We start from the raw sequence: 20,222 nt of genomic DNA, 5'->3' as shown, positions 1-20,222 counted from the left end.
CAGGAGATGGGCCAGGCAGAAGCCAGGAGCCGGAGCTTCATCCAAGTCTCCCAGAGGCCCAAACACTTGGGCCATTTGCTGCTGCTTTCCCAGGTGTATTAGCAGGGAGCTAGATGAGAAGTGGAGTAGTGGGAACTCCAGCTGGCACTTATGGGTTGCCAGTGCTGCAGGCACTTTATCTTTTTTTTTTTTTTTAAAGATTTATTTATTTGAAAGGCGGAGTTAGGCAGAGGCAGAGAGAGCGCAAGCTTCCTTCTGCTAGTTTACTCCCCAAATGGCTACAATGGCCAGAGCTGGGCCAGGATGAAGCCAGGACCCACGAGCTTCTTCCAGGTTTCCCATGTGTTTACAGGGACCCAAGCAAGCACTTGGACCATCTTGTTCTGCTTTCTCAGGCACATCAGCAGGGAGCTGGATCAGAAGTGGAGCAGCTGGGACTCCAGTGAACGCTCATATGGGATGCTGGCACTGCAGGCTGTTGCTTTACCTGCTACGCCATAGCACGAGTCTCTAAAAACGTGATTTTTTAAAAAAAGCCCTTAAGTAGAAAAAGTGGGGTAGAAGACTTCTTGCCCATACTTATATAAATTTCTGAGAATGTTTGTAATAATATGTCTCAGGTACATTTAAATCAGATTTACAGCAAAGACTATTCACACTGTTGAGAAGGACTTTATTTGCCTATGCTTTATGTTGCTTTTGCTTATGTTTTTCATTTTCCTTAAAATACCCTCCCTGTTCTTACCTGCATGTTTTGCTCCTCTTTGTACTCACCCTGCATTATTGCCCAATCTTCAAAGTCTTTGAGCTCTAAAGGATAATAAAAATGGTTTAGAACAGTGCTGCATGCTTGATACTGAATAAATGTATGAATGAATTATTTTATTGACAGAAGGATTGAACCAATTTTTAAGGATAGATAATGCGTCAAAGGAACCAAGTTAGAAGGCAAATATGACAATAGGACAGTAGATGTAAGGATTATAAAATGGAACCAAAAAAGAAGATATTACTCTATTTTTTACTTATTTATTTATTTGACAGGCAGAGTGGACAGTGAGAGAGACAGAAGGGTCTTCCTTTCCCGTTGGAATAGGGGCAACCGGGATAGAATCCGGCGCCCCAACCGGGACTAGAACCTGGTGTGCCGGTGCTGCAAGGAGGAGGATTAGCCTGTTAAGCCATGGCGCCGGCAAGAGAACTTTTCAATTATACTTCATCTGACTGCTCAGGATAAGCTCAGTTGTCCTAATACTAAAGTCAAAAACTTTTTTACAGACAGTCCTTCTAAGGAAGATACTCCTGGATTTAGGCATTTGGCACAGTGGTTAAAATGCTCCTTAGGTTGCTCACATGCTTTATCAGAGTGCCTTGATTCAAGTTGCATCTCCATTTCCCATCCAGCTTTTCGCTGATGCTTACCCTGGGAGGCAGTGGTGATGGCTCAGGTAGTTGACCAGGTGGAAGACCAGGACTGAGTTTCTCAGCTTTTGTCTTGGGCTGTCCTAGCGTAGCTGTTTGGGGGAATTTGTGGAGTGAACAAGCAGATGGGAGCTCTCTTTGTCTGCCTTTCAAATAAAAAAAAAAATTAAAACAAAAAAAAGAAGCATAATAATGTTGTGAATTATGTACTCACAGTTAATAGTTTCAGGACCTCGTAAGTTTAGTAGGGTTTCATCCTTCCTTTTTTTCTTTTAGTGACTGAATGGTAGATCATTGATATCATGAAGTTTAGATTGGGGTGAGTTAAAAGTGGAATTTCTGTGGGAGCTCTGTATAACACAAAATAGCAACTTTGAATAATTCTGAATTAGACTTGACTATCCTATCTTCTACTACATTGAGATCACGTTTAGTAGTGCATCAGGAACAGTGATCTGCTAGACACAAAAAAATCAGCATCTCTCACTGCTGAGAGCATGACAGAGTGATAGAAGACCAGCTCCAGTAAGAGGCTTTTCTCTTTTTGCCCAGTTGATTCTGTCAGGCTTTAGTTAGAAGTCCTTTTAAAGCTGAGGAGTCCAGTAACAGGTCAGACCAGTAGGGTAGTATGGCATTAGCTATCATCAAATTTTCCTTCCTTGTTCCTGGATATTTTGTTAGGAAGCTTCAGAGAGGCCAACCTGGTTGTGGGTTGTCAGATAATAGTGGGTTTCTTAAAGGTCTCTGTTTTGACCCCTTCATTGTGCTAGTTGATGATTTCAGTGGTCTTAAATTTTTTTTTTTGTAAATAGTACAGTATTAAAAAACAAAATTGTTAAGTTTAACACAAGCAAGTTTAATTGTAGGCATGAAGTAAGAACTGAAGTCCATTTGTTTCTAATCCTTAAGTTGCTGATGTGAGTAAATGTTTTCTTTATAAATAAAATAGATAATAGATAAATAAGTGTATATTTTATGATTTTCTGAGTAGTAGAGTACAATTAAAATTTTTATGCTATTATAAGGACATAAAAATCAGCTCTTTATCAAAACTTTTAGCTGAATATTAAACTTTTTTGTAAGATTTGTTTGAAAGTTACAAAGAGAGAGAGAGAGATCTTCGACCTACTGGTTCACTCTCCAGATGACCACAACCACCATCCTTTTATCCAGAAAGCATGTGTCTTATAATAATATATCTAAAGCAGAAATGTCAAAACTTTATTTTTATCATACCATTTTTGGAAAGAATTATAGATTTTTCATGGCTTTTATTTGCTAAACACAGTGACAGTCTCATTAGAAAGGAAACACTAGAGAGAAAGATTAGAATTGTTGGCATTTACCAAGATGAGACAGTTAATAGATTTTGACCACGACTTTAGAATTGTTGATTAATCCTATATTGTTTTAGGTTGTTATGTACACAATTAGAATCCAAGTGATCGTTTTTGGCATTCATTTCTTTACTTCTCTCCATTACTTTCCTGCTCATTCATGGCTTTAAGTATGGAGAAAAAAGCATTATACTTCATTGATTTCTTCTTCTATTTATGAATATATGTGTATCAAAAGAGCTACATTTATATTCTCCTTCCAATGAAAGAAGTCTTTCTGTTCAGCACACTTCTCTGCCCAAATGGATCACTTTCTCCTTCTTAGTCATCATCTTGTTCCTTTTTTAAACTGCCAGATTCTTCCTGCTGGTTTGTTCTTTGCATGTAAAAATATTAAGGTCTTCCTCATCTTGAGAAATTCCATGTTAACTTCAACATCTGAACTTCAGTTCTAGTTCTCATTTTACTTTCATGGTCAAACTCTTTTACTGCTTCCCCAGGCCATAGCAGAGAGCTGGATAGGAAGTAGAGCAACTGGGTCTCGAACTGGCGCCCATATGGGGTGGTGGTGCTTCTTTAGGAAAGTATTGTATAGGCTTGGCGTTTCAGCTTCTCCTAAAGTGCTGACCTCTTTTTCCAATTGACAGTTGAACTTTTCCCAGTTGAATATTCTGTAAGTCATCACAGTATGTTGAAGAGAGAAACTTATGCCTGGAAACCCATCCCTCCACCCTTTGTCTCCTCTTCCCATACTTCTGCATTCTCTGTGATACCACCAACCAAATTATTAACCATACCAAAACTTAGAAGTCATCACTGAAAGCATTTCTGTCACATCCGATTCTGGTTAGTGTAGCATTTTGCTGTCTACTTTTTTTTTTGAAAGGCAGAGTGGACAGTGAGAGAGACAAAGAGAAAGGTCTTCCTTTGCTGTTGGTTCACCCTCCAATGGTCGCTGCGGCAGGTGCGCTGCGGCCGGCGCACCGCGCTGATCCTAAGGCAGAAGCCAGGTGCTTCTCTTGGTCTCCATGGGGTGCAGGGCCCGAGCACTTGGGCCATCCTTCGTGTGCCATATGCCTTCGTGTGCTATGGCCTTCGTGGGCCATAGCAGAGAGCTGGCTTGGAAGAGGGGCAACTGGGACAGAATCTGGCGCCCCGACCGGGACTAGAACCCGGTGTGCTGGCGCCGCAAGGCAGAGGATTAGCCTGTTGAGCCACGGCGCTGGCCTACTGTCTACTTTTTTTAAAATTAAGATTTATTTATTTATTTATTTGAAAGGCAGAGTTAGAGAGGCAGAGGCAGAGAGAGAGAGAGAAAGAGAAAGAACCTTCCATCCACTAGTTCACTCCCCAAATGGCCGCAATGGCCCAAGTTGGGCCCATCTGAAGGCAGGAGCCAGGAGCTTCTTCTAGGTTTCCCACGTGAGTGTAGGGGCCCAATGACTTTGGACCATCCTCTGCTGCTTTCCTAGATGCATTAGCAGGGAGCTGGATTGGAAGTGGAGCAGCTGGGACTCAGACTGGTACCCATATGGTATGCAGACACAGTGCTGGCCCTGAAAGGGGTGCAAGGGCCCAAGGACTTGGGCCATCTTTTACTGCTTTCCCAGGCCAAAGCAGAGAGCTGGATAGGAAGTAGAGCAACTGGGTCTCGAACTGGCGCCCATATGGGATGCTGGCGCTTCAGGCCAGGGCATTAACTCACTGTGCCTCAGTGCTGGCACCAAAAAGGATCTTCTGAATCCACTTAAAGATTCTGAGTGACTCCCCATTGATGTGATTAAAGTCTTGCATTACTCCAGTCATCCTTGTGTGTGTGTGTGTGTGTGTGTGTGTTTTAACCTTTTCCTACTTTATTTCTAAGAAGGCATCCTACTACTTTTGTTTTTAGATTTGTTTATTTGAATGTCAGAGTTAGAGAGAGAGAGAGGGAGGGAGGGACGGACGGACTGGCACTGTAGCGCAGCGGATTAATGCCCTGGCCTGAAGCACCGGCACCCCATATAGGCTCTGGTTCTAGTCCCTACTGCTCCTCTTCCAATTCAGCTCATTGCGGCCATTTGGGGAGTGAACCAGCAGATGGAAGACCACTCTCTGTGTCTCTATTTCTCTAACTCTGTTTTTCAAATAAAATAAATCTTTAAAAGAGAGAGAGAGAAAGTGAAAGTATTCCATGTACTACTTCACTCCCCTGGCCTCTATCCTTGGATTTTGAAATCTACTCTTCATCCTCACCCTTCTCTCACCACTCTCCATGCTGTAATTACTTTATATGAAAGTTTTCTGAGCTGTTGTACTTTCTTTGTCTACCTTTTGGAATGCCTTGCCTCTCCAGTCACCTTTACCTAGATATTTTTTTTTTTTTTTTTTTTTTTTGGACAGGCAGAGTGGACAGTGAGAGACAGAGAGAAAGGTCTTCCTTTTCCGTTGGTTCACCCCACAATGGCTGCTGCAGCCGGCGCACTGCGCTGATTCTAAGCCAGGAGCCAAGTGCTTCTCCTGGTCTCCCATGCGGGTGCAGGGCCCAAGGACTTGGGCCATCCTCCATTGCCTTCCCGGGCCACAACAGAGAGCTGGACTGGAAGAGGAGCAACCGGAACAGAATTTGGCGTCCCGACCGGGACTAGAACCCAGGGTGCAGGTGCCGCAGGCAAAGGATTAGCCTATTGAGCCGTGGCACTGGCCTACCTAGATAATCTGAGTTGCTCTCACAGAAGGCTCAGGCAACTTCTCATGCAGACATTTGCCACTTAACTAACCAGTTTCATTTTGATTCTGTAGATGTTAATGAATTAAATTTGATTTCCACCCCTTGGCAAGGTTTATTTATTTTTTTAAGTATTCACCATCTCTCTGGATGTTTTATTCCATTCAGCTAAATCTCACATGAGTTACATGAGTTCAAGTGGAAAAAGAATTGATAATTACTCTGCTTATTTATTATTCTTCACAATTGCTTTTAGTACATCAGAGAAGCCTTCCCTAATCAACCTGTTTAAAATTTCAAGGGTGGCGTGTTTGGCTAGCAGGTCAGATGCCTACATCCCGTATTAGAGTGCCTGAGCACATTAACCACTTCTTTCTCTTGACTTAGGTCCCTGTGAATGCAGATCCTGGGTGGCAGTGATGATGGATTAAGTAAGTAGTTGGATTTTGCTACCCATGTAGGAGACCTGGATTGAGTTCCCAGCTGATGGCTTTGGTCCAGCCTATTATAGACATTTGGAGAATGAGCCACCAAATAGGAACTATCTTGCTGCCTCTCAAATAATAAATTTTTTTCCAGTTTTTGTATTCTCTACCATTCCTACTGCTTTTATTTTTTTTTCCATAGGACTTGCATCTTATGTAAGCTCTCTTTAGAATTTTTTGTTGTTGTTTACTTTCATTGCTGCATCCGCAGCACATGGAATGATTCATGGTACATAGTTGGTACTTAATATATATATTTTTTTTTTGACAGGCAGAGTGGACAGTGAGAGAGAGACAGAGAGAAAGGTCTTCCTTTGCCATTGGTTCACCCTCCAATGGCCGTCGCGGTAGGCGCGCTGCGGCCGGAGCACCGCGCTGATCCGATGGCAGGAGCCAGGTGCTTCTCCTGGTCTCCCATGGGGTGCAGGGCCCAAGGACTTGGGCCATCCTCCACTGCACTCCCTGGCCACAGCAGAGAGCTGGCCTGGAAGAGGGGCAACCGGGACAGGATCGGTGCCCTGACCGGGACTAGAACCCGGTGTGCTGGCGCTGCAAGGCGGAGGATTAGCCTAGTGAGCTGCGGCGCCGGCCTGGTACTTAATATTTTGTGTAATGAATGAATGGTTAATGTTTAGATCAGAGTAGGCTCTGTTTCCATAGGGTTGATATTGGGCAAAAAGTAGTTATTTATAAAGGGTATTTTTAAGTTTTCAATAGTTGGGATCTCTTCCCTTTTTCAAGTGAAGTCTACTTATTTATTAAAGATTTATTTATCTATCTATTTGAAAGAATGATGGAAAGGGAGAGAAAATTAGAGCAAGAGAGATAGTGATCATCTGTCTGCCAGTTCATTCCCTAAATGCTTACAGCATCCAGGTCTGGGCCAGACTGAAGCTAGGAGCTGTTTTCTGCATCTGGGACTCTGACAGGGGTGGCATGGATCCAAGTACTTGAACCATCATCTTCTCCCTTCTCAGGTACAGTAGCTGGAAGCTGAATTGAAAGCAGAGTGGTTGGGACTCAAACTAGCACTCCACTATGGATACAAGCATTTCAAGTGACAGCCTACTGTGCCAGGAGGCCTACCTCAACTGAAGTCTGTTTTAAAGCAGGCATTTTCTTTTCTTTTTTTAAAATTTACTTATTTATTTGAAAGGTAGAGGTATGTAGAGGGAAGGAGAGAGATCTTCCATCTCCTGGTTCACTCCCAAATGGCCACAATGGCTGGGGCTGGGCGAGTAGAATTCAGGAGCTTTATTCAGGTCTCTCACATGGATGCAGGGACCCAAGGACATGGGCTGTCTTTCACTGTTTTCCCAGGAGCATTAGCAGGAACTGTATCAGAAGTGGAGCAGCCAGGACTCGAACTGGTGCCCATATGAGTTGCCCACGTCGCAGGCCATGTCTTAACCTGTTACTCCACAATGCTGGCCCCTAAAGCAGGGATTTTCATATACTTCAAGGGAGAGGAAAGATCTAGAATCTCTGAAAAGCATTATAGAATCTTAAAAAAGCTGTCCATGCTCTTGATTTAGTCACATTGACAGCAGTACTTGTGAGGCCTTTGCCTACAGCCCATTGGTTGCCTTCTTTGGAATTATAGACGTGTAGGAGAATAATGCCCCTATTCTTCTTCATCATGTCTAATTCCAGAAGATAAGGTGATGGAGACCTTGCCTTTTCCATAGTAAAATGTAGCTGTTCAGGAATAATGAGGGGCAACATCATATCAGGTAATAATCATTCCAGTTGTACATATTAGGTAAGGTTATTCTTGCTGATGTTTTTAGAAATTTTAACAGATGTCACCTACCCTGTTTTTTATGTTGTTTATTTATTTTAAAGATTTATTTATTTGAAAGGCAGAGTTCTAGAGAGAGACTAAAAGATTTTCTGGTTGCTGTTTCACTCCCCAAATGGCTGCAGTCTTTTGAGATGGGTTGGGCCAAAGCCTGGGGCCAAGGGTTTCTTCTGGTTTTCCCATGTGGGTGCAAGGGCCCAAGCCCTTGGGCTATCTTTGTTGCCTTTTCCTAGGCCATCAGCCGGGAGCTGAGTCAGAAGTGGATCTGCCAAAATATGAATCAGTGCCATATGGGATGCTGGTGTTGCTTAACCTGCTGTGCCACAACTCTGGCCTCTATTTTTCTATTTTTCTTTCTTTCTTTTTTTTTTTTTTTTTAAGATTTATTTATTTGAAAGTCAGAGTTACACAGAGAGAAGAGAGAGAAGAGATAGAAGAGAGAGAGAGAGAGAGAGGCCTTCCATCTGCTGGCTCACTCTCCAGTTGGCCGCAACGGCTGGAGCTGCACCGATCCGAAGCCAGGAGCCAGGCACTTCTTCCGGGTCTCCCATGCGGGTGCAGGGGCCCAAGCACTTGGGCCATCTTCTACTGCTTTCCCAGGCCATAGCAGAGACCTGGATGGGAAGTGGAGCAGCCATATGGGATGCTGGCGCTTCAGGCCAGGGCGTTAACCTGCTGTGCCACAGTGCTGGCCACCATTTTTTATTTTCATCTACTTGAAAGGGAGAGTAAGTAAGAGAGGTTTTCCATTTATTGTTTCACTTCCCAAATGCCTACAACAGCCAGGGCTGGGCTGGGCCAAAGCAAGGGGTCCTTAACTCCAACCGGGTCTTCTACTTGGATGGCAGGGGACCAAGCAATCGAGCCATCATCTGCTGCCTTCCAAGATGCATTAGCAGAAAGATGGATTGGAAGTGGAGCAGCCAGGACTTGAACTGGCACTCTAATAGGGGGTTGGCCTCACAAGAATAACTCACCCCAGTGTCTACCCTTAGCCTTTAACTCTCTCTTAAATCCACCTTCTGGCTGCCTACTTGTTGAACCCACTTAGGTATGATAATAGCTGTCTCAAAGTTAACGTGCAACAACTAATTGATCAATTTTTTCTCATAAGCTGTTTCTTTTGATGTCTTCCTGTCTCTGTGGCCATTCCATTCTTGTATTTATTGAGCCCAAGAGTCATTTGTCATGCCTCATATTCAGTATATGAGAAGTCCTTCAAAACATGTATGGTCTATCCACTTCTTGACGTTTTCACTGTCATGTTTTGTCCAAACCACCATCATCTCTTAACTGGATTACTGTAGCAGCCTTTCGTCTTCTTGCTTCTGCCTTTGCTTCCCTATAGGCTGTCTCAGTGAGTCAGCCAGAGTGATCTTTTATTCTTTTACTCAAACCTTGTGTAGCAGAGAGCTAAAGCCTTAGAAACTATAAGGCCTTAAACAGCTTGCCCCCTATCTACCCTTACCCTATTACCTTTCTGTCTCATCTCTGTCTACTCTTCTGCTTAGGCCACTCTTCCCACACAGGCCTCTGTCCTGATTCTTAGGTAGACTTGGTTTCCCAGTTTTGTAGCGTCAGTACCTTTGATCTTGAATAATCTTGCCCTCAGCTGCATAATGGTCTGCATTACCCATTCAAATCTTTTTTCATATATACCTTCTTAGTGTAGCTTATCCATGACTTCTTTTAAAACATTCTTTAGTTGCCGGTGCCTCGGCTCACTAGGCTAATCCTCCGCCTGCGGCTCCAGCACCCCAGGTTCTAGTCCCGGTTAGGGCACCGAATTCTGTCCGGGTTGCTCCTCTTCCAGTCCAGCTCTCTGTTGTGGCCCAAGTGCTTGGGCCCTGCACCCGCATGGGAGACCAGGAGAAGCACCTGGCTCCTGGCTTCTGATCAACGCGGTGCGCCGGCCGCAGCGGCCATTGTGGGGTGAACCAACGGAAAAGGAAGACCTTTCTTTCTGTCTCTCTCACTGTCCACTCTGCCTGTCAAAAAAAAAATTTTTTTTTTTTAGTTAATCATTTTCGTTTTATTTGAAGGGCAGACAGACAGAAATAAACAGGTGGAGAGAGATCTTCCTTCCACTGGATCACTCCTGAAATGGCTACAACAGTCAAGGTTGGGCCAGGCTGAAGCCAGGAGCCCAGAACTCAGTCTGGGTTTCTCACATGAATGGCCGGGACCCAATTACTTGAACCATGAATTGCTGCCTCCCAGGTTGTGCATTATCAGGAAGCTGGATTGGAAGTGGAACAGCTGGAACTCAACCTAGAGGTACTCCAGTGTGATTTGAGCACCTTAGGCAGCAACTTAACTGCTGTACCACACACCTGACCCTCCCCCCATCCTTTTTATCTTCATTGTTTTTATTTATTTTTAAACATTTATTTATTTATTTGAAAGGCAGAGTTGGAGAGAGAAGGAGAGACAGAGACTTGCCATCTGCTGGGTCACTCCTCAAATGGCCACAACAGCCAGGGCTGGGCTAAACCAAAGCCAGGAGCCAGGAGCTTAATCTGGGTCTCTCATGTAGTGGCCCAAGGGCTTGGGCCATCATCCGCTGCTTTCCAAGGAGCATTAACAGGGAGCTGGATCAGAAGTGGAGCATCTAGGACTTGAACCAGTGTCCATATGGGATACTGGCACTGCAGGTGGTGACTTAACCTGCTGTCCCAGAGTGCCAACCCTGTCATCATTTTTAATATCTCAGTGTTCAAATTTTGGCAACTGTAAATTTAATTTTAAAAACATGCTGTCTAGTTCGCAACCTTGTTCTTTTTCTCTCCTGCAAATTTAATTGGTCAGTCTTGATATCAGTTTTTATGTCTTACATAAAGTTCAAATTATTTTCTTGGAAAATTTATTAGTTTATTTGATGAGGCAGAGTTACAGAGAGGGAGAGACAGAGGTCTTCCATCCATTGGCTCACTCCCCAAATGGCTAACCACAACAACTGGAACAGAGCCAATCTGAAACCAGGAGCCAGGATCTTCTTCTGGGTCTTCCATGCAGGGCGTGCAGGGGCCCTAACACTTGGGCCGTCTTCCACTGCTTTGCCAGGTGTATTAATAGGGAGCTGGATTGGAAGTGGAGCAGCTGGGACTCAAACTGGTGCCTATGTGGGATGTCATGCCACAGGTGGGGGCTTAACCTACTATGCCACGATACTGACCTCTCAAATTATTATAAAACAATTTCATACAAATCAGTAGTGACATGTATTAATTTTTGGAACTCATGAAATTTGGTTCAATGAGAAACTAGGGTTTATACAAATAGGCAAATAAAGATGCTGAAATAAATGGTAATGTATTAAGCTGGTTAGTATATACAAGGTATTCATACTGTAGCCTTTTGGATAATCTGTATTAGAAAAAAACATATTTTACCCTAATAGTTTTCTACAAGTTTACCTTTAAATGTATAGAGTTATAAACTGCCTGGATCCTGAGCAGTTGAAGTTAAGTCAATCAGATGACCTCATGTGAACTTGGTAAAAAATGCTCTGGCACACAACTCTTCTTTATCTCTTATTTCAAATTTTGAATAGTTTATCTGTAGACATGCTAATTTTTATGGGTGTTAGTGACCAACTTCTTTGTATCATTTTTTTAAAGTAGGCTTAGCCTACTATGCCACAGTGCTGATCCCTGTATTATTTATTTTCAAAATAGCTAGTTAAATGAATTTTCGGAGTTATTAGTTGGTGATTCAGATATATTTTTGCTCTCTTCTCATTTGAACACTGGTTCCTGTTGTGGACAGTAGAGTTCTTTCAGACCAGCAGCATCAGCTTGAATCTAAAGTATTCACAGTATATCTGCAGTAATAGAAACATGAGTTAGATGTGTAAACAGGGCATTAAGAAAACTATTTACTTTGAGCTGGAATTTGGGTTTTATATAAGTTTCAGGTAAGAAAGGAGTGATCAGATAAGAAAAGAAGTGAGGCAGAGTGACCAATATGTTTTATTTAAGGGCTTGAGTCTAGATTATTTCCATTCACCACAAATTTTTAACCAACCTCTGATCTTTTCCTTTTTTTCTGTGCTATAATTCAACTGAAATATTGCTGATACAGTTATGTATATTTTCATAAAAGCTAACTGATGAGTTGTATTTATTATCTACTTGAAAAATTAAATAGCTTCATGCTACCAATATGTAGACTTCAGTTTAATTGGCATGGGAGCTCTTTCATACCCCCTGCTTCTTGGTTTCCTTAGACATGCTTTTCATGCCTGTTGTTCATTAAAAATACAGACCTTTTTTATTGCTGTCTCTGCTGCATTCACTGTTCTGCCAGTCTACCAATCCATGACTTCCTCATGTGGTTAAATTGGGTTCTCCTTTCCCTTCAGTTCTCATCCTTTATTTCCCTTCAGATTCAACTTTCTTCATTCTAATACAGACCAGACAATTATAGCTCAGGAGGATCTCTTTGTCTTTAGAAGTTTGGTTTTATTTGTTCATACAGGTATACAATTATATCCTATCCTGTATGGTAATCTGTAGGTGCTGATGTTTCAGTTTCTTACGCAAAGTAGTAAGCCATTTTTTATATTTTGTCTTACTTCCTGTAAAATTTTTAAAAATATGTCCCACAAGTCAATATGTTCTTGTATTTTTAGATCTGAAAAATGTCTGAAAATTCCAGTGACAGTGATTCATCTTGTGGTTGGACTGTCATCAATCATGAGGTATGCTATATAATACTTTCTATAAGGTATTTTTAATATTACAGTGCTAGTGATATAAATTGTGTTCTTTGAAGGCCAGAAGTTTTCTTTCTTTTTTTTTTTTTTTTTAAAGATTTATTTATTTATTTGAGAGGCAGAATTACAGAGGGAGAGAGTGAGATCTTCTGTCCGCTGGTTCACTCCCCAAATGACCACAATGCGGCTGGAGCTTGGCCGGTCTGATGCCAGGAGCCAGTCAGGAGCTTCTTTCATGTCTCCCATGTGGGTTCAGGGGCCCAAACACTTGGACCATCTTCCATTACTTTCCCAGATTATTAGCAGAGAGCTGGATTGGAGGAGGAACAACTGGGACACGAACTGGCACCCATAATCAACTGTGGCACAGTGCTGGCCCCAGAAATTTTTTACATTTAGGCAGTATTTTCCATTTGCCACCACATTAAACTTTACTGCTGCAAACTCTTTGGGATTGTATGTTTTATATTATTAAATGCGATTTTCTTTCACTCAAGATACATTTTAGGTAAATATTTGCATTTATGAATATTGTTGGTCAGGTCTCTTTTTTTTTAACCTGTATTCTCATATAATTTTAAACAGCCCACTATGGTATATGTTGCTTTTATTCTCATTTTATAATTGAAAAAGTTCAGGCTTACAAAATTATGTAAGTAGAAAATATCAGCCTGAATTTGAACAGACTGCAAAGGAGGATGGAGTGTGTGTGTTCCTGTTAAGTTTGTTATGTTATATTGTGGTGTATTATGTTAGCAGAGCTTCATGGGAAGAGGATTATGGGTAGAGCCCTATCATAAAATGAATTTTGTAACTGAAGAATGATATACATATGATGAGAGGTTATAATTAGTACATAATAAATAATGGTTTATTTTCTTACACTGGTAAACATGTACATTATAGAAAAATCATAAGATACTAATGAGCAGAAACAATTAAAATATTCTATGCTTGTCTAGAGTTTTAGCAGATTTATCTATAGTGTTCCTTTTTGGATCTCATAAACCTTTTGTTCATTAATAAAAACTTTAAATAGTATTCTTTTTACAATTACTTTTGACAGTTTAAGGTTTAGACAATTTTTTATTCAGGTCTTCCAGAAAACAGCATTAACAACATTATTTTTTTTTCCTGGATTATAGTTTCACAATGTTATACCAGCTATACAGAGGTTGAGGTAGTTCTTTTTTCCATTTTTAATCACATGTGACATTTCTATTTTTAACTTGTTTTCTACAAAGCTTAGACCAACTCCCATAGCAACTTCTTCAAGTGTGGTTAACAGTGTAGCAACAGGGCAGCATTGGGAGTCTTTGTTAGGAGTCTGCAGGGTAGAATAAGACCAAAACCTCTTTAGCACTTGGACAAATATGTAGTTAGGTTGCCCTGAGGCATTGTGTCACAGAGTAAATCATGTTTGTACTTGTATCTCTTCTATATCTAGTTTCCAGGTTCTGTTCTTTCTCGCTAATACTTCCTACATGTGTTTGCCTTTCTTTTCTCATTTCTTTTTAATGATTCATTTTTTTGAAATGCAGAGTTACAGAAAGAGAGTATGAAAGAGATCTTGCAACCACTGGTTCACTCCCTGAATGTCCTGGAACTCCATTGGAGTCTCCTACATGGGTGATGGGGCCCATGTATTTGGGTCATCTTGTGGTGTTAACTCAGGTGCATTAGCAGGGAGCTAGATTAGAAGTGGAGCAGCCAGGACTTGAATTGGAGCTCTAGTTAGTGCTGGCTTCTCGTGCATCGGTGTAACTCATTGTGCCACAGTGCCGGCACCTTTCCTTTCCCATTACTGCCATTGTGTTATAGGCTAGATCTAATCCAACACCAACCTTGTGTTTGCTACTGCCACTCTCCTGGTATTGTAGGCAATTTCAAAGTCTTACATGAAGAATCCTTTTCAGTGTGCACCTTAAAACTTGCTCCTTTTATGACTTCTTTTACTATTTGCTGTTTTGAGTTATGTGAATCAGAACTCAGATCTTTAGATTTTATAGATCAGTAAACTAGAGAAAAAATGGGTATATGAGAAGAGGTAGAATCTACTTAGCAATTTGGTTTGCTAATTAAAACATTAGTTAAAAATCTTAAGATTCACTTTTATTAAAGAAGATAGTCTTACGTCAAAGTAGAAAGGTTAACTTTAGAAAATAGTCCAAAAGTTTATAAAGAAAAGCATTCTATTAATTTTCTATTAATTTAATAGATTCATTTAATCCATGCCCTTAAACATTTTTAGTTTATATTGCCTTAAGTAGTTATGTTCATGTGGCTCATGATTTCTTGATTTTATTTTTTTAAAGATTCACTTATTTATTTGAAAGGCAGAGTTATGGGGTGGGGAAGGATGGATGGATGGATGGATGGATAGATAGATAGATAGATAGATACAGATAGATTATCTTTCATCCATTGGCCACAGGGGGCTGGGACTGGGCCAAGCTGAAACCAGGAGTCTCAAACTCCATCCTGGTCTCCCATGTGGGTGGCAAGGGCCCAAGAACTTGGGCCATCTTCCACTGCTTTCACAGGCAGTGCATTAGCAGGGGAGCTGGATCAGAAGTAGAACCACCAGGACTTGAACGGCACCCATATAGGATACTGGCATTGTGGGTAGTAGTCCAATTTATTGTGCTATAATGCCAATCTCGAATGTATTTAGTTTTTTTTAAAGATGCATTTATTTACTTGAGTTACACACAGAAGGAGAGGCAGGGAGGGAGAGAGAGAGAGAGAGAGAGAGAGAGGTCCTCCATCCGCTGGTTCACTTCCCAGTTGGCCGCATCAGCCGGAGCTGTGCCATTCCATAGCCAGGAGCTTCTTTTGGGTCTCCCACGTAGGTGCAGGGGCCCAAGGACTTGGGCCATCTTGCATTGCTTTTCCAGGCCATAGCAGAGAGCTGGATCGGAAGTGGAGCAGCTGGGACTTGAACCGGTGTCCTTATGGGATGACAACACTGTAGGCGATGCTTTACCCGCTGTGCCATAGCACCAGCCCCCCAATTTATTTTTATAGCTTTTATTTTTAAGATTTACTAATTTGAAAAAATTAGAGATCTTCCATCCACTGGTTCGCTCCCCAAATGGCGGCAATGGCCAGGGCTGGGCCAGGCCAAAGCCAGGAGTTAGGAACTTCATCCATCTATCCCATGTGGATGGCAGGAGCCCAAGCACTTGGACCATCTTCTGCTGCCTTCCCAGGCACGTTAACAGGGAGCTGGATTAGAAGTGGAGCATCCAGGATTAACTGGAGCCCATATGCATGCTGGGATTTCAAGCAGTGGCTTAATCTTCTTTGTCACTATGCCAGCCCCCCCCCCCCTTTTTTTTTTTTAAAGATTTTTAAAAAACAGTTTATTATGAAGTCAGAGTTAGATAGATTGATCGATTTCATCCTCTGGTTCACTTCCTACGTGGCCACAATGGCTATGGATGAGCCAGGCCAAAGCCAGGAACCAAGAGCTTCATCTGGGTGTCCTACATGGGTGACAGGAAACCAAGCACTTTGACCATCTTCTGGTGCTTTTCTAAAGCTGTTAACAGAGAGCTGTAATGAAAGTGGAGCAACCAGGACTCAAACCTTATAGGACTCAAACCCTTATAGGATGTCAGCCTTATAGGCAGTGGCTTAACCTAGTGTGCCATAATACCAGCCCAGAGAGATCTTTCATCTGCAACAGCCAGGGCTGGACTGGACCAGATGTAATCTAGGACACTGGAACACAATTCTGGGTCTCCTGCATGGGTAGCAGGGTTCCTAATTCTTGGACTGTCATCCGCTTTCTTCTCAGGTGCATGAGCAGGGAGCTTGATCAGAAGCAGAGCAGGCCTTTGCCGCGGCTCAATAGGCTAATCTTCTACCTGCGGCGCCGGCACCCCGGGTTCTAGTCCCAGTCAGGGCGCTGGATTCTGTCCTGGTTGCTCCTCTTCCAGTCCAGCTCTCTGCTATGGCCTGGGAGTACAGTGGAGGATGGCCCAAGTGCTTGGGTCCTGCACCGCATGGGAGACCAGGAGAAGCACCTAGCTCCTGGCTTCGGATCAGCGCGGTGCGCCGGCTGTAGCAGCCATTGTGGGGTGAACCAATGGAAGGAAGACCTTTCTCTCTGTCTCTCTCTCACTGTCTAACTCTGCCTGTCAAAACAAAACAAAACAAAACAACAACAACAACAACAAAAACCAGAGCAGCTGGACTTGAAATGCGCCCAGTATGGGATGCCAGCATCATCAGGTGCATTTAACCCACTGTGCCATAATCCTGAAGCCAACATGTGGCTGGTTTTCTGAATAGTTTGAAAATTTGAATTTTGTATATGTGTATGTGTGTTTTTTAAATTAAGGAGTTTGTTTTATTTGAAATGTGGATAGAGATACAGAGATTTCCTGCAACTGCAGGTTCACTCCCCAAAACCTGCAACAACTGGGCTGGGCTAGAAACTATAACTCAGTCCACGTCTCCCATGTAGACTACAGGGTCCCAAGTACTTAAGCCATTATCTGCTGCCTCTCAGAGTACACATTAGCAGGAAGCTGAAATCAAGAGCAGAAGCAAGACTTGGTACCTGGGCACTCAATAGGATGTAGGTGTCTTAAGCAGTGTCTAACTGTTGGGCCAAGTTCCTGCTTTCTGAATTTTGGATTTGAAAAGATTTTTTATTTATTTTTAAAAAGATTTATTTATTTATCTGAAAGGCAGAATTGGGGTGGTAAAAGGAGATGGGGAAGGAGGGAGGGAGAAATCTTGCATCTGCTGGTTCGAACCTAAATGGTTGCAATGGGAAGGGCTGGGGCAGGCTGAAGCCAGGAAACTGAATCTTTCTGGTTCTCCCATGTGGGTGCAGAGGCCTAAGGACTTGGGCCATCCTCTGCTGTTTTCCCAGACGCATTTGCGGGAAGCTGGATTGGAAGTGGAACAGCCAGGACTTGAACTGGTATCCATGTGGAATACTGGCATGGTAGACAGTGGCTTAACACGCTGGGCTATGATGCTGGTCCCAGATTTGAATTTTTTATGTCCAACAGCACTTAGAAAAATGCCTGTCTATAGTTGAACCATAAATGTTCAGTAGAAGCTGGTATTAATATAACTAAATTTAGACACTTATCCTTTGAGATTCAAACTTATTGTCTGGACTCATAAAAGTCAGCTTTTGGGCTGACTTAGAATCTAAACTTGGTACTTCATTCTGCTGTTTGTCTGCCTTAGACATTTCTGGACTGAATGCAGCAAAACATAGTCAGATTACATGGTGCTCCCATTGGAGTGTGGCAGTGACTGGAACTTTGATAATTGGCAGCATTTATACATAGTCGAATCCAGCTTTGATTAATTAATAGACAAATAACTGATTATCACTTCTCCCTAGGGGTCTGATGTTGAGATGGTGAATTCTGTCACACCCAGTGACAACTGTGAACTCACTCCAGCATGTTCGTCTTTAGGGCAAGAGGAGCTACAAGTATTGCAGATGGGACAACGAGGTAAGTTTTTAAATTCTGTATTAAATTGTGATTTCTTTTAAAGTAGCATGTGTGGGGTAACCTTTTGAATATCTTGGCTTCTTTCCAGGCAATCAGCCTTTCTTTCTGGCTAATGTAAGTGATCAGGTCACCATAGAAGTTTAGTGTGGATTTAGGAAAGTCATGCAGAACCCACTATCACCAAACTGCCCCAGAGATTTGTTCATTTGGAGCTATGGTGTATGTTTGAGACTCCAAATACTCTTTGATACTTCACATGTAACCAGTGACTGATAATGGTTTAACATAAATTTGTTTGAAAGTTTATATTTACTTGTTATTATTAGGTTAAAACTAATAGTGGGGGCCAGCGCTGTGACGTAGTGGGTAAAGCCACCGCCTGCAGTGCTGGCATCCCATATGGGTGCTGGTTCAAGACCTGGCTGCTCCACTTCTGATCCAGCTCTCTGCTATGGCCTGGGAAAGTAGAAGATGGCCCAAGTCCTAGGGCTTCTGTACCCACGTGGGAGACCTGGAAGAAGCTCTTGACTCCTGGCTTCGGGATCAGCACAGCTCCATCCCTTGCAGCCAGTTGGGGAGTGAACCAGCACATGGAAGACCGACTGACTCTCTCTCTCTGCCTGTCCTTTTCTCTCTGTGCACTCTGACTTTGAAATAAAGAAATAAATCTTAAAAAACAAAAACAAAAAACTAATAGTGTACAAAATCATTCATCACAAGGGATTTACTTGACTCTTCTGCAGTTATCATCAGTCTATAGGGTATTTTAGTTAGAATTTCATAAAATGGTATTTCATGACTGTATTGTATCAGTATATATAGGTAATATATATAGGTATATTTTCTGTGGGATTTGATGTTCACATTATTTTTACAGGTTAAGTATCCCTTATCCAAAATGCTTCAGATCAAAAGTGAGTCAGATTTCAGATTTTTTCCAGAATTTGAAATATTTGCACATACATAGTGAGATATCTTGGGGATGAGACTCAAGTCCAAATCCAAAATTAATTTTTGTCACATACATTTTTATATACTTAAGCTGAAGATAATTTTATATAGTATTTTTAGTGTATCCATTTCTTTTTCTAAAGATGTATTTTTTTGAAAAACAGAGTTACAGAGAGGGAGGGAGGAAGAGAGAGACAGAGATAGATGTTCTATCCACATGTTCACTCCCTAAATGGCAGCAACAGCTGAGGTTGGGCCCAGCTGAAGCTAGGAGCCTGGAACTCCATCTGGGTCTCTCATGTGGGTGGCAGGGACTGAAACATTTGGGCCATCTTTTGCTGCTTTCCCAGGAGCATTAGCAGGGAGCTAGATCAGAACCGGTGCCCATATGGCATGTGTCACAGGCAGTGGCTTAACCTGCTGTGCCACAATGCTGGCCCCATATACCCATGTTTTGATTGTAAACCATCATATGAGATCTGATGTGGAAACATCAGTGATTCTCATTTCTTATGGTTGGAGATCATTTTGAGAGTCTGAAAGCTATGAATAGTGTCTGCCAAGAAATTATTTTCTCCCAAGTTAAAATCATCCCCTCTGAATTAGGAGTCATGGATTGAAGTTCATTTTTGTTGAGGAATCTCATCTTCAAATTAAGTTAGTATTTGACTATGGGCTTTATGACATACAAAAATAGGGTTTGCTTCTTATTTTCCTGTTCTTGGAGTGATTAAATTACATAAAAAATGGGATTGGTGCTGTGGCGAAGCAGGTAAAGCCGCCACCTGCAGTGCTGGCATCCCATATGGGTACCAGTTAGAGTCCTGGCTGCTCAACTTCCGATCCAACTCTGCTATGGCCTGGAAAGGCAGTGGAAGGTGGCTCAGGGCCTTGGGCCCCTGCACCCATGTAGGAGACCTGGAGGAAGCTCCTGGCTCCTGGCTTTGGATCGGTGCAGCTCCAGCCATTGCGGCCATCTAGGGTGTGAACCAGCGGGTAGAAGACCTGTGTCTTTGCCTCTACCTCTCTGGAACTCTCCTTTCAAGCAAATAAATAAAATTTTTTTAAGATTTATTTATTTATTTGAAAGAGTTACAGAGAGAAGGAGAGAGCGAGAGAGATCTTCCATCTACTGGTGCACTCCCTAATTGGCTGCAACTGCTAGAGCTGCACTGATCTGAAGCCAGGAGCCTGGAGCTTCTTCCGGGTCTTCCATGCAGGTGCAGAAGCCCAAAGACTTGGGCCATCTTCTACTGCTTTCCCAGGCCATAGCCAGAGATCTAGGTTGGAAGTGGAGCAGCTGGGACTTAAAC

General features: G+C 42.3%; 1 protein-coding gene across 4 annotated transcripts in view; it reads left to right on the top strand.

Moving 5' to 3' along the window:
- CCPG1 (cell cycle progression 1) overlaps window positions 1-20,222 on the top strand; it is a 90,541-nt gene that overhangs the window by 10,424 nt on the left and 59,895 nt on the right. For all 4 annotated transcript variants that reach the window (XR_009867319.1, XM_062205954.1, XM_062205955.1 and 1 more), the window contains exons 2-3: window positions 12,386-12,454; window positions 17,844-17,958. Coding sequence is in view for 3 of the 4 variants with exons in the window: in XM_062205954.1 (XP_062061938.1) it covers window positions 12,395-12,454; window positions 17,844-17,958 (175 nt within the window). In the remaining variant the exon portion in view is untranslated. The remainder of the gene's footprint in view (window positions 1-12,385; window positions 12,455-17,843; window positions 17,959-20,222) is intronic.

The sequence above is a fragment of the Lepus europaeus genome, chromosome 11 (assembly GCF_033115175.1).
Source record: "Lepus europaeus isolate LE1 chromosome 11, mLepTim1.pri, whole genome shotgun sequence".
In the NCBI taxonomy this organism is placed as follows: domain Eukaryota; kingdom Metazoa; phylum Chordata; class Mammalia; order Lagomorpha; family Leporidae; genus Lepus; species Lepus europaeus.
This window is presented reverse-complemented; position numbering and strand designations above follow the sequence as displayed.